General features: G+C 37.1%; 1 protein-coding gene across 1 annotated transcript; it reads left to right on the top strand.

Annotated features, from left to right (window-relative positions):
• The first annotated feature begins 389 nt into the window (after nt 1–389).
• MKRN3 (makorin ring finger protein 3) lies at nt 390–13,744 on the top strand. The gene is made up of 2 exons (XM_036878729.2): nt 390–1,647; nt 13,373–13,744. Exons 1-2 carry the CDS (start codon nt 390–392, stop codon nt 13,609–13,611), a joined length of 1,497 nt encoding a protein of 498 aa, XP_036734624.2. The 3' UTR covers nt 13,612–13,744.
• Nucleotides 13,745–14,116: the final 372 nt, after the last annotated feature.

Genomic DNA, 14,116 nt, shown 5'->3' with positions numbered 1-14,116 from the left:
AGTTGAATTGTTCAACCTGGTGGAGGGACAAGGATTGTGATTTTAAAAATAGACGTATATGAAAAAGCAGTAAAATAAGATGCAGCTGAAGGAACATTATAAGGGATTGGATTGAAACCTCAAAGAATGGTAATTACGTCCGCCAGAGTAGACCGCGTGCGAGAGGCATTGGGGTCCGCCCGGGCGCAGCAGGAGGAAGGGCCGGGCAGCCCCTCGGGTTGCTAACAAAGGAGGCTTCCGGTTAGAGTTCCAATACGGACCACAGAGACCAAACGGACCAGATATAAGACTGATGTGCCCTCACAGGAAGTGTCCGCCGCGCCCGCCCGGGAGAAGCAAGTAGGAACACATTGTCACAGGAAGCAGGGAGTAGGGGAAAGGGAAAAGAGATGCACACCTCTCAGAAAGGAGCCTCCGAGCCGTCTCCCGCTCTCCGGGCCTCAAGCCCGAAAGGAAGAGACACCGGGGAAGTTCCGGTACCATTTCGGGGAGAAGAAGCTGCCATGGAAGAGCCTGCAGCTCCCACTGAGCCCTGCGAGGCAGCCGGGGCTCCCGCAGGTGCCCAGGCAGCGGGGCAGGGCGCATCTGAGCCCAGCCTCGCGGTGCGCCCGGTCTTACGGCATTCTGCGGCTTCGGGCTCGGCCCACCTCCGCACGTCACGTCTGAGGCCTGCCCAGGCCTCAGGGGGAGGGGCTAGGCCCAGTCAGCTGCAGGGCCGGAGCTGCGGCAGCTGGACGAAGCAAGTCGTCTGCAGGTATTTTCTGCATGGGCTGTGCAAAGAGGGGGAGAACTGTCGATACTCCCACGACCTCTCAGGCCGACAGATGGCCAGAGAGGACCGCGTTTCACCGCCTGGGGCCTCCGCACACCTTGGCCCCAGCACAGCTGCTCACGTAGAGACCCTGCCACAGGAAGTGGCGAAAGCCCCCGGTATTGCGTCCTCACGCTCCTTGCCTGTGATTGGCTCGGCTGCTGAAAGGGGTTTATTTGAAAGCGAGACAGGCAGTGCAGGCTTTGAAGCTGTCGGAGGAGCGGGTGCAGAAGGCTGGGAGAATGCCGTTGAGTTTGTTCCTGGGCAACCCTACCGGGGCCGCAGGGTCCCTTTTGTCCCCGAGGCTCCTCTACAGAGCTCGGTGACTGAGAGGGAGCTGATTTCTGTGGGCACAGGGAGGCAACTTTGCCGCGATGCTGCCATGGGGCAGTGCTTTCGTGGGGAGAGCTGTATGTACATCCACGGAGAAATATGCGATATGTGTGGGCTGCAGGTCTTGCACCCCATGGATGCTGTTCAGAGGGCAGACCATATAAAGGTTTGCATTGAAGCACACGAGAAGGATATGGAACTCTCGTTTGCGGTGCAACGCAGTTTGGACAAAGTGTGTGGTATCTGCATGGAGGTTGTGTTTGAGAAAGCCAACTCCAGTGACTGCCGCTTTGGCATCCTCTCCAACTGCAACCACACCTATTGTCTTAAGTGTATCCGTAGGTGGAGGAGTGACAAACAGTTTGGGAACAGGATTATCAAGTCCTGCCCACAGTGCAGGGTCACCTCCAACTTTGTCATTCCCAGTGAGTTCTGGGTGGAGGAGGAGGAAGAGAAGCAGAAGCTTATTCAGCAGTACAAGGAAGCCATGAGCAACAAGAACTGTAGGTATTTTGCTGAAGGCAGGGGTTTCTGCCCTTTTGGAGAGAACTGTTTTTACAAGCATGCACACCCTGAGGGCCTTGGAGAGGAGCCTCAGAGGCAGGGTGCTGGGGCATCCAGTACTTCCTGCGATCCACTTTTGGAGCCTGTGCAGGTGGGAAAGGGCAGCATGCCCTTTAAAAGCAGTAAAAAGAGCTTGTCATGCTTCGGCTGGCCAATTTGTTGTTTAAGTGTTCTTTTTCACTGGGAGATAATGAGCTCCCCTTCTCAGAGGACCAGTGGGACTTGCTTCATTGTGAGCTGTAAAGATATTTCAGTGTGAATCTGTAGCATTTTGCTGTGGCATGTGGTCTAGTGTGCTGAGGCTCTGTCATCTGCTATTGCCTGTTTTCCCTTTATAGACACATCTATCATTTTCAGGGGCTGTGGAAGCCATTTTTGTAGAGCATCCATCTCTGTTTTTGTGAGCATTCCCATCTCATTTCTTTCCCTCTAGTGTTATGGTGTTTTACTGTGTTCTAAAAAAAAGTCCTTAAAGTTATTGTTTGGTGAAATGAATATTGCTGTCAGTTTATGGTTTATTCTGTCATCTCTGTTTTCAACAGGATTGACTCAGTTCTAGTCTAGTGTTTACAAAGTTTCCACAGTCATTTTGAAGTCCTTCAAGAATAAATGTGACAGGGTGAAGGGAGAAGTCTTAACTGAACAAGGAGCTTTTTGCTACTACAGCCTTAAGAAATGGACCCTCGCAGGGCCTGTGGTACAGCTGCTCATCTCTTGTTTATATGTATGTTCTTCCTCACAGTCCCCTTCAAGTGCGTCTTTAACCTGCGGTTACCTCGTGGTTTTGTGTTTCATGTGACCAGAACCAGGTGCATATGTTTACAGATTTTATCCTGTTCAGCTTGATGTGAACTTACTTATATTTGGAAGTATATATTTGAGGTTTATATATATATATATATATATATACGTGTGTGTGTATGTGTGTATGTGTGTATATATATATATTTATTTAGTTATATGCATATAAATGTGTAAAATTGTGTATTTGAAAATATATATAAAAGATAAATACTATAATACAATGTTTACATAATAAATACAGAGCTGGAAGCTGATGGTCAAAGGCTAATAGGATTCACTATTTTGTAAGTGAGGTATGTGAATCTTCTTTTCACAAGCTATGGAGATTAGCATCTAATTAAAACAGATGTTTAAGTGGCTCTGGCCAAATATGTCAGACACAGATGTTAGGACTTATAAAATAATGACATTGGTAATTCTTATGTTGGCATTAAAGCTTACTCTGCTATTATAAGTACAGAAATGTGTATTCCCATGTGGTTTAGTACAATTTAATTATTCCTTATAACAGCACAATCAATCCTGATATCAGAAGCACAGTTCTTTGTATTCATTGTCTTGTGATATCTCTAGACATTCCAAATAAGGGGTTTTTGACAAAAATTTCCAAAATATATGTGACAAGGTTAGGAAAGAGGAAATAAAATGATAAAAATATGGAAACCAGTCAGAATACAAGAAGGAAAGGCTTTTAAAAATTAAATATAGAAGGAACAAAGTCTAAATACAATAGTAGTATGGGAAGTTATAACACCATGTAACCATCATTAGGTTAAATGAAAATGGTTTAAAAACTTACAGTCAAAGATTATCAGATTTGATTAAAGCTAAAATGAAATTATATGCTGTTTTAAAACACAGACCTACAACATAATAGAGAAACATTAAAAGCATAGGATTAAAAAACAGGTACTGGCTTTTTATCATAAAGTTGATGTTAAGGATAAACACATTGCTGGAGATACATAAGGATGGTACATAAACATTAAATTTTAATTTGCCAGGAAGATAAAACTATTCCAATTTTGTATTCATTTAATAAAATAACATCAGATACACACATAAATAATAGATAAGAATATAAAATACAAAATCTCACTGGGCAGTTATAATACATCTTTTCAGTAACTGGACATGCAAGTAAAAAAAAAAAAGAATGTGAGTTGAACAGTACAATTCTAACAATTTACCTAATTGACCTGTATAAAATGCTGCATGCATCAATTGCAGAATGTTCTCTCTGCTAACATAGCTGAAAAATTCGCTAAAGTCCTGAGTCCCAGGAGATTCAGGTGTTCCTGATCATCAAAGACAGGGCACATTTACAGAGTTTATACCATGTACGAACCACTCTTCAGCACTAATTTAATTTTCATAACCACCTTATGAAGTTCTTGATACTTAATTTTTCTCATTATCCCAATGAGATAAATAAGGAGAGAGGTTAAATTACTTGTACATAAAGCTATAACCCATAGTTATAAATTAAAAGAACAGTGAATAGAAATCAGTATATTTCCAGAGCAGAGGCACTTCCTCCACACATATGACCAGGAGCAGGTGGACCAGCTGAATACAGTTACTCTAAATACATGTGCAATCTTCAAATATGAGTGGTTCAACCAGGTGGGACAGAGATGGGTATGAATAAGCCCTTACAGAATATGAGAGACTTTTAGCTTTATCTGTGGGCTTCCAGAGTTAGTATTTCTTAGTCCACTACTCAAGAGTGTACCTCAGCCTTCCATATTTTCATACTGCCTCTCCCCTGTTACATTCTTGACTTCTTGGGTTATTATCTCAGCCTGTTTCACTGGGGTTGTTGCCATATTCCTGCCTTCTTGATTCCTCTTATCCCCCAAATTCACCAATTAGGAGACCTTGGATGCCTGGTTATTATTGGCATACAGAGTGAGTGACTCCAAATAAAATTCAAATATGCCCCCAACCCCGGGCCACCCTAATCATGCCAGGAAAAAAGGGCCTAGATGACTGAACAACCAAAGAATGGGACCAGGTGGGTCGCTCTCAGACTACTGACACCAAGTCTCATAAAGGAGCTCTGAGCAGTGGCTAAGCTGTCATGGAGTGGTTTTTAAGACAAATCCAGAAAGATTTGAAAACTTTGTCCTAATGTACATTAGCTAACATTGTGAAGTACCACGTTTTTACCAAAATACTATCTTGAGCCAAATAATCATATTAAAGTTCAGGAAATATATTGGGACAAGGGTTAGTAGAAGATAAATTAGTTTGGGTGACAAAGGATAATTAGTATACTGACTGTTTCAGCCATGCATTCTAGAACAAGTTACTTAAGTTTTCTATACCTCCATTTCTTTATATGAGAAATGGATTTGACATCACCTATTTTGCAGGGTTGTTGTGAAGATCAGATGTAATATGGACAAAGAGCTTGAAACAGATGTTATTTTTAAAGTGCCATGTATAAAAGTGGGATTTATGTGTGTTTGCAGACTTGAAAAGAGCTTGCACAAGGGTTAATATTCCACCAGTTTTTTTTTTCCTTTGGGAATCTTTGGAACTTGTATTAAGGTAACCTTATTATTTTATGATTTTTTTCAAAGAAAGTACCTTTATGTTCATGATTTCAAAAAGACCCAAAGTAATTTTTCCATCAGAAGTCACTCAGCTAAAACTAAAAATGTGCTATTCAATTCCTGAAAATATATTAAACACAAAAAATGTATTATTTGTGACAGATGTCTGCTTGAGGAAAATAAGAGATAAGATGATGTTTTAAAAAATGGGATTCTAAGAGAACTACATATACCATATGATTTTATTTATATGTGGAATCTAAAAAAAATAAAACAAACAATAGAAATAGACTCATAAATACAGAGAAAAAATTGGCAGGTGCCACAGGGGACAGTAGTGGGGATGGGTGAAGGGGATAAAGAGGTACAGAATTCCAATTATAAAACAAGTCATGGAGATGAAAAGTACAGCACAGGGCATGTAGTCAATAATATAATAATAACTTTCTATGGTGAATTTTCCATATGAAGCTAATACGATATTTTATGTCAACTATACTTTAGTAATAAAAATAGGCATCCCTGTTGCCTCATCATCCCATTGAGAAAGAGATCAAGTAATGGGGATGTCACATCCGCAGACCCTGGACAAAGTATTCCAAGGGCCTGCCCATGAAGACAGCCAGGCCACTGCTGCTGCACTGGGGAACAAAGGAGCTCTGGCCAAACAAAAGTTTGTTCTGTGAGTGATCCAGTGTGTGCTGGCCCCCTCCTCCACAAGGACACATGGATTAAGCCTAGGGTCTGTACACAGGTTTCATTAAAAGCACACACAAAAAATGCCTGGGTGAAGCAAGCCTCATTTACTTTTTGTGTATCTAAATTTGGTATATGTACAGACTTACAAATATGCTAAAAGTTTACCTAATACTCTTTCCTCTCTAATATATGGAAGCCATTCATTTACTGAATTTTAGTGACTTAAAGGGAAACATTTTCAGTCCACTTTTGATGCCCATATGCTTTTCTATTTTGCACCTTTGTAAACATCTTGGGAATATGGTTTCTGTTTCCACGGTAGACTAAAAACTGCAAGGTCAGTGTGAGGTGCAGTTAGGGTGTGAATGGGAAAAGGGATGTTTGGAAAATAACCAGACACTAGTGCTAAGAAGTAAATTATACATGTCAGAGATTTTGCCATGAAAATATATAGTATATCACATTTTCCACTGTTGAATGGGTACTAAGAGAAAGTAATTGACACAGTGAAACTGTCAAATGTTAAACCATTAAATGAGAAATTTGTAGTACAGGCAACACATGAAAATAAGCCACTACCACATGAAAATTATTTTAAAATAACTTAAAATTAACTTAAAATAACTCTTTAAAATAACTTGATGAAAGAGGGAGCCCAAAATCATTTAGCAGTATAGAATAACAAAAAAAATTATATAACCTAATGTATAAGAGAATGAATACTCAGAGTAAAACAAATTTTAATACTAATAGACATTGTCTAGAAAGACAAATAACATAATTAAATAGGTATCCAAGTCTGTAAATTTTAAAGACTTCCGTATGAAGCTAATATGATATTTTAAAGTCTGTAAATTTTAAAGACTTCCATATGAAGCTAATACGATATTATTATTGTGTACATTATTGTGTAAAAAATTAAAACATTAAATATCAATACTGACTTTATTTTTTGAAAACACTATAAAAGAGAGAAACCATTATCTAATATTGTGTACACACACAAGCAGAAAGAATTAAGAATGAGTAAAGCAAAAATTACTCAAGAAAATAGAAATATAAAAGCTGCTTCTTCAAAAGAATAAACATATAAATGATTTTTAAAAAGGACAAATTGCAATTAAAACAAGACACAATAGGAAGTAATCAAAACACACTTTAAAACGGGAGATAAATCCTTGTTACACTGAGTCAGAAGTGCTTGAAAATAGCAAAGAAATTAAGAATTTTCAACATACATATAATTTTCCAAACAGTCCAGAAGACAAAGTTAATCAAATCAATTACTAATGAAAAAGTAAAGTTGTCAGGAATGTACTTAACTCCCCTGTCCCCAAAAAAGAGAAGAAAAGGAAAAATTTGCTCCAGAAATTTTCTAAAACCTTTAAATATACTGCAATGCTATAGAAACCATTTCAGAGAACAGAGGGGAACACTTACACATAACTTAGGGATGACACATAGCACTGGTGTCAAAATGTTACTGCTACAATACAATACAAAGATAACTAGAGCCCCGTCTCATTTATGAATATTGATGCCAAAAAATCTCAAATATTAACAAACAAAAATTAGCACAGTAGAAGAATTAGATATCTTAGGTTAGAATTAGGTTATATTCTAGGGAAAAAGGATGATAGAATATGGTAAAAAATTTTAATATATCAAAAGAAATAATCACATGAGCCTCTTCATATATCTAAAAAAGGAAACTAAATTTGTGATCGACTATTAATACATATATATATAAAGTTTAAATATTATCTGTTTCCGTATACATATCTATAATTTTTAAAAATGCATAGTCACAAAAACACATAACCAAAATAAGCAAGGAAAGGAAAGCAGAAATTAAATAATAGAGTAAAAAATTAAAACATTAAATATCAATACTGACTTTATTTTTTGAAAACACTATAAAAGAGAGAAACCATTATCTAACTTAGGAAAATAAGGAAGAAAATAGAAAAGCACATATGCAATCACACACACATGGGCACCCAATAGGAGGAATTCACAAATGGAGATTCTATTAAATAAATATAATAAAAAGCAATCAGATGCCAATTAATTTCAAAATCTGAAATAAATTGATAGTTTTATAGGAATATATATGTAACTAAACATTGGCTACAAAATACATTAAAATGTAACCTCCCGTTTAACATGTAATCAGAAAAACAAATTTCACAGTATGCACAGTCTTACCAAATCAAATGGAGATTTTCATTAAACCTTTAAAGGGCAAATAATTTCAATGCTATTTTACACAATTTAGAAATTAGAAAATGGAAGGAAGGGCCACTTACATCGTTTTATTTTCTGCTTATTCTTTTAACAGCTTTATTGAGATGTAATTGACATATAATGTTGTGTAAGGGTCATATGTTAAATGTAATGACTTGATATATGTATATATTGCAAAATGATTGCTACAGTAACTTAACATCCATCCCTCACACAGATAACATTTTTTGGTTTTTTTTGTGGTGAGAACTTTCAAAGCCTATTTTCTTAGTGACTTTGAAATACACAATACAGTATTATTAACTGTGATCACCATGTTGTCCATTGCATCCTCAGAACTTGTTCATCTTATGTCTTATAACTGGAAGTTTGTACACTTTAACCACCTTCACCCATTCCCTCACCTCTCACCCCTGCCCCTGAAAACCACCAGTCAGTTCTCTGTTTCTATCAGTTTGGTATTTTAGATTCCAAATATGAATGAGATCCCTTGGCATATGTCTTTCTCCATCTAACTTAATTCACTTAGCATAGTGCCTCAAGGAACATCCGTGTTGTTGCAGTTGGCAGGATTTCCTTCTTTGTATGGCTAAATAATATCCCATTATGACACGTAATTTACCAAAGTATAACCAAGGTATCAAACACACACTAGTGATCAACTTTAAGAAAATTATACAAAAATTAAAAAATCTTAAGTTTTAGCAAAAATCAGAATTTAAGTATTTCAGCATTCAGCATTTATTCTTTTAATACATCAAAGGAAAATAATCATTATCATCTTAGATAAAGCAAAAACCTTTTTTTTAACCGCTTTTCACTGCCAGTTAACATTATTTTGATAGTGCAGTTACATTACAGAAGCAAAAGATGAGACATAAAAATTTCAAAGAAAGATGTAAATTCATCTCTTTGAGCAGATGGTATATGTTGAAAATCCAGAACTATCTGAAAGACTTCAATAAATAAAAATCAGGTGTTAAGAAAAGGTAATAATCGATGTTCACTATATAAAATAACTACCATGTAGAATATGTAATGAAGACCTTTTTTATGGAAACAAATATGAAATGCAGAGGGATAAACAAAAATAAACCAGAAGAGGCTATAAAGAAGAACACATCAAGTATTTTTTTTAAATACTTGAAGAGTGAAAATGTATATCATGTAATATGTTAGGGAAACATCACCAATGTGTCAACTCCTTGAGTTCATTTATGTACTTGACAAAATCCTATTGGAAGTGCTGCTTTAGACTGAATGCTTTTGTCCTCACCCCAAAAAATCATGTGTTGAAGCCCTAACCCACACGGTGATGGTATTTGGGAGTGGTGCTTTTTGGCAGTAATTTGGTCAGGAGGGTGAAGCCTTGGGGAGTGGGATTAGTGTCCATAGAGAGATACTCCCAGTCTTTACAATACGAGGATACAGCTAGAAGGTGCCAGCAGACCAGGAAGAGGGTCCTCGTCAGGAACCCAGCGATACTGGCAACCCTGATCTTGGACTTCTAACCTCTAGAACTGTGAGATTTAAATGTTTATTTTTTAAGCCAACAATCTGTCGTATTCTGCTCTAGTAGCCTAAATTGAGTAAGACGGAAATTGGTATTGAGAAGTGGAGTACTGCTGTGTAACAAATACCTAAAAATGTGGAAGTGGTTTTGAAACTAGTAGTAGGTAAAGGCTGGAAGAGTTTTGAGGTATAGGGTGGAAATTTTTGCACTGCTGTGAAGACACTTTTAAAGGTAACTGGTAAGAGTTCAGAAAGGGAAAACTTTATACATGAAAAAATTATATGCAGAATGTTGGTAGACATAAGGATATTAATTGCCATTCTGATGAGGTCTCAGTTGGAAATAAGGAGTACATTATTGAATAATGCAGAAGATATGATCCTTGTTATAAAGTGGCAAATAAGTTGTTTGAATTGTGTTCATGTAGTAGTATTTTGTGGAAAGTAGAACTTGTGAGTGATGAAATGGATGTGTAGCTGTGATTTGTAAGCAAAGTGTTGAAGGAGCAGTTTGGTTCCCCCTGACTGCTTATAGCAAAACGTGAGAAGAGAGAAATGATAAGAAGATATTGATAATCAAAAATGAATCATGATATAAAGAGTTGGAAAATTTTCAGCCTACCATACTACAAAAAAAATAAGGAAGCTGTCTGGAAGAGAAAACTAAGGGCGTCACAGACAAACCATTTGGTAAGGTGATTAGTATAATGAACCTAATCAGCCACCCCTGCAGGAACACTGCCAGTTTGAGTTTAAGGAGACAGAGATGAGACAGAATGAAGGAAGGCTGTCAGACTTCTTGGATTTTACAAGATGAAACTCTAGGCTCTGAATATTCTGTTCTTCAAGACGAGAAGAATGACCCAAAGGCAAGTCAGAGATCATTATTTTCAGGGCTGCCTCCTCATTTTCAAGAGGGGGCGTCATCTCAGTTTCAACAGGCCATTGTCTCCACCCTAACCTGTGGGAATGGGGCTGCCTGGAACCTTGGGGCCTGACCCCCACCTGTCAGAACTTTGGGGATATGACTTCCCACTTGGCAGAGTTGTGGGCAGAGGATCACTGCCTCAGTGTTTCTAGGAAGCAAGAACACTGCAGCAGTAGGTCCAGAAAGCAGAGCATAGAGCCAAAGAGGATTACCCTTGAACCTTAAGATAGGGAGTTTGCCTCGCTAGCTTGGGGCTTGTCACCTCTTCCTTTTTCCTATTTCTCCCTTTTGGGATGGGAATGTCTATCCTAAGTCTGTCCCACCATAGTATTTTGGAAGCACAAAACTTGTTTCATTTCAAAGGCTCAGGGTTGGAGAGTAATTTTGCCTCAGAATAAGTAGTACTTAAAGTTTCATCCACATCTGATTTAGATGCTATTTAGATGAATCCTTGGACTTTAGATATTAGAGTTGATGTTGAATGAGTTAAGACTTTCGGGACTGTTGGACAGAATTAATCTGTTTTGCATGTGAGAATTTTGAGGACCAGGGGTAGCATGCTATTTCTTAAATGTTTGTATCCCCCAGGTTCATATGTAGAAGCCCTAACCCGCAGAGTAATTGTACTTGGAGGTGCAGCCTTTGGGAGGTGATTTGGTCATGAGGGTGGAGCTCTCATGAATAAGATTAGTGCCTTTATGAAAAGAGCCATGAGAGAGATGATCTCTCCTACCATGTGAGGACACAGCTAGAAGTGGCCGTCTGCAAACCAGGAGGAAGACCCTCTACAAGAAGCAGACCGTGCTGGCACCCTGATCTCAGACTTCCAGCTTCCAAAACTGTAAAAAATAAATGTTTGTTATTTAAGCCACCCAGTCTATGGTATTCTTTTATAGCAGCCCAAACAGACTGAGACAAGTAAAAAGTAGATCATGTATAGGTAAATAAGTAAAACTAAATGAAACCAAAAAAAATGGCAGTGAAGCTTGAACTTTTCATAACTGAAAACCAGTCATTGAACCCTGCTAGATCTTAAAACATAGTATCATATGCCAGAAGTATGAAGAGTGAAGTATTAGCACTTGAATTAAGATATCAAAAATGTATATTAAAAAGGTCCAGAAATAGACACAGATACATATGGAAATTAAGTTTATGGTAAATACTATAAAAAATAATTTGCACTTTTCAGTAAAGATTGGGTAAACTCAGGAGTCATCTTAAAAACACATAGGATCCGTATATCATATTTTATGCCAGTACAAATTCCACTTACATGAAAATTTCAAATGTAAATATGAAGTCAAAAATGTACAGAAACAGCATAGGGTTTTTTTCTTTTAAAGTATTATAGTAAAAAATGCCTTTCTACACAATTGACAGAAGCCTTAAAAGAAATTTTGACAATAATTTTAGTAAGTGTATGGATTCCAGGGTTCTAAGATACAGTATCTCACTTACTTCATCTATCCTAAGAGATAAGTAGTATAGTTACCCCCTTGTAGCAGTTAAGAGAACTGAGGCTGAGGAAGGTTAAGAGTTTGTGCCCAAGGCCACAAGGTTGGTGATATCTGATTCCAGGGTCTATCCTCTCAGTTGCTGCACTGCCTTATGAATGTGACCACCTTAGAATTAGCCTAACAAGTTTGACATGAGTAAGACCAAAATAAAGTACCAAACTACCAAAAAAAATGGAATTCATAAAACAGGGCAAGAGCTTATTTCCATAATTTATAAAGGGATCCAGTGAAACAAAAGACCAACTTAAATTAAGAAAAAGCATGAATAGATCTTGCATAGAAAATGAAATACAAATAGTTTTAAAGGAAAAGTAGTCAAACATCAAAAATAAGGATGCTTCTTAAAACTGCATTTTGTCCTTTCAATTTGTCAAAGGCTGAAACATTTGAGAACATAATCTGGTGAGAGCTGGGGAAATAGACACTCTCATATATCGCTTATATGAGTATAATTGATAGACTTAACATAGAGGAAAATTTTATGTCAATCAAATAATAAATTCGTGTATATATATACTCCTTGACTGCCATTCTATTTATTTAAATGTGACTTACAGGTATATTTTATATGTATCACTTTATATCAAAAGTTAATTTTAAAGCACAGGTGTTAGTAGAAAAAATGAGAAAATATCAGTGCATCAAGATGTTGAAAGCATTTTGTATTTATGTAATTACATAGCCTCAGAAAATCCAAAGACAAAATGAAAACTGATAGGGAAAATCCAGGAACCAGCAAGATAGCAGACACTTTTAAAACACCTTAAAGTGTTAATTACACCCTTTGTTATAACTGTAAAAGATTGAAAGTGACTAAAAAATTAACAGAAGGCAACTGGTTAGAAAATGGCATGGCCATACAGTAGATTATTAATCACATTTAAAAAGAAAATCCTCATGGGCTGACCTGAAAACACATAGTGGGAAGTGGGAGTTAAATGTATAGAAGTTTATAGAATTGTATCACTTGTAGAAAAAGACTAATAATTATTATATAATAGTTATACATAGTATCTTTGTTTATACATATATTTATATATGTATATATATATTTTTGGTGCCTTTGCTTCTATGTGCATAAAAGTCTGGCAAATCATTTGTATGTGGAAGAATATATGTATTTTTAAAGATATGTACATACATGAATATACATGTGTATAGATGTATACACACCATTAAATACATGTGATATGTGTAAAATATATTTAACCCAGTATATACATGGAAGATGTACAGATATCCCCCATTTTTGAAAGTTCATGTTATGCCAGTTAACTTTCATGAAAGATCTACATTAGTACCTGCTTTCACTAATGGAAAGAAATCTGAAGAGGATTTTCTTTTTACGAAAAAGAATAAAAAGTAAAAGTAGCGTTCAGCATTTGTTTTTCAGGGGGTCATTACAGAGACAGTGTGCGCCTGGAGCAGCATGAGAGGCCCTTCCCCAGGAACCACACTCAGCATTCAGCCACCAGAGCTGTGAACTGTGTCCGTCAGCGTCTGTGCCTTATCTTGATTTATTCTGTGCATCTGTTTAGCAAGATGTGTCATACGGTATCAGAAAAGCCTAAAAGAGGTTATTTTTTTTGGTTTGGGAATGCTCAAAATTTTTCCCATCTAAATGAATGGTAACTATTACTTCACTTTACACCATTACAGCTTAGAAAGGTTTCATAGGAAAGTCCTACCTTTGGATATCCGGGGAAACCTGTATACATATGTATGTATGTATGTAAAATAAAAGAAATACAGAGCTGAAAATTGAGTATCAATGGTTAGTACCTTTGGTTCCTGTGTGAGCATGGTTTGTGTGAAGAAAAGATGCAAATATATAATTGATTAGACTTCATTAAGAAAAGTAGTTTGAGCCAAAACGGCACGTTCTCATTCTCATTGTAAGGACCCAGCTGTGACTTATTGCAGGTAATCACTATGGCAACAGTTGACTCTCAGAGTTTCCACAGATACAGACATAGGTTTATTGATTAGGCTTAGTACTGTCTGCTATTATCATGTAATAATTTAATCTATGACTCAGATGCCCAGGTTTTTATTCATACTCAATATCCTATATTCCCCTGAGCCTCTTCTAAACAAGATTTTTGGAAAAATTAATTGAAATAGTAACAATAAATTG

Source organism: Manis pentadactyla, chromosome 18, assembly GCF_030020395.1.
Source record: "Manis pentadactyla isolate mManPen7 chromosome 18, mManPen7.hap1, whole genome shotgun sequence".
Lineage (NCBI taxonomy): Eukaryota > Metazoa > Chordata > Mammalia > Pholidota > Manidae > Manis > Manis pentadactyla.
This window is presented reverse-complemented; position numbering and strand designations above follow the sequence as displayed.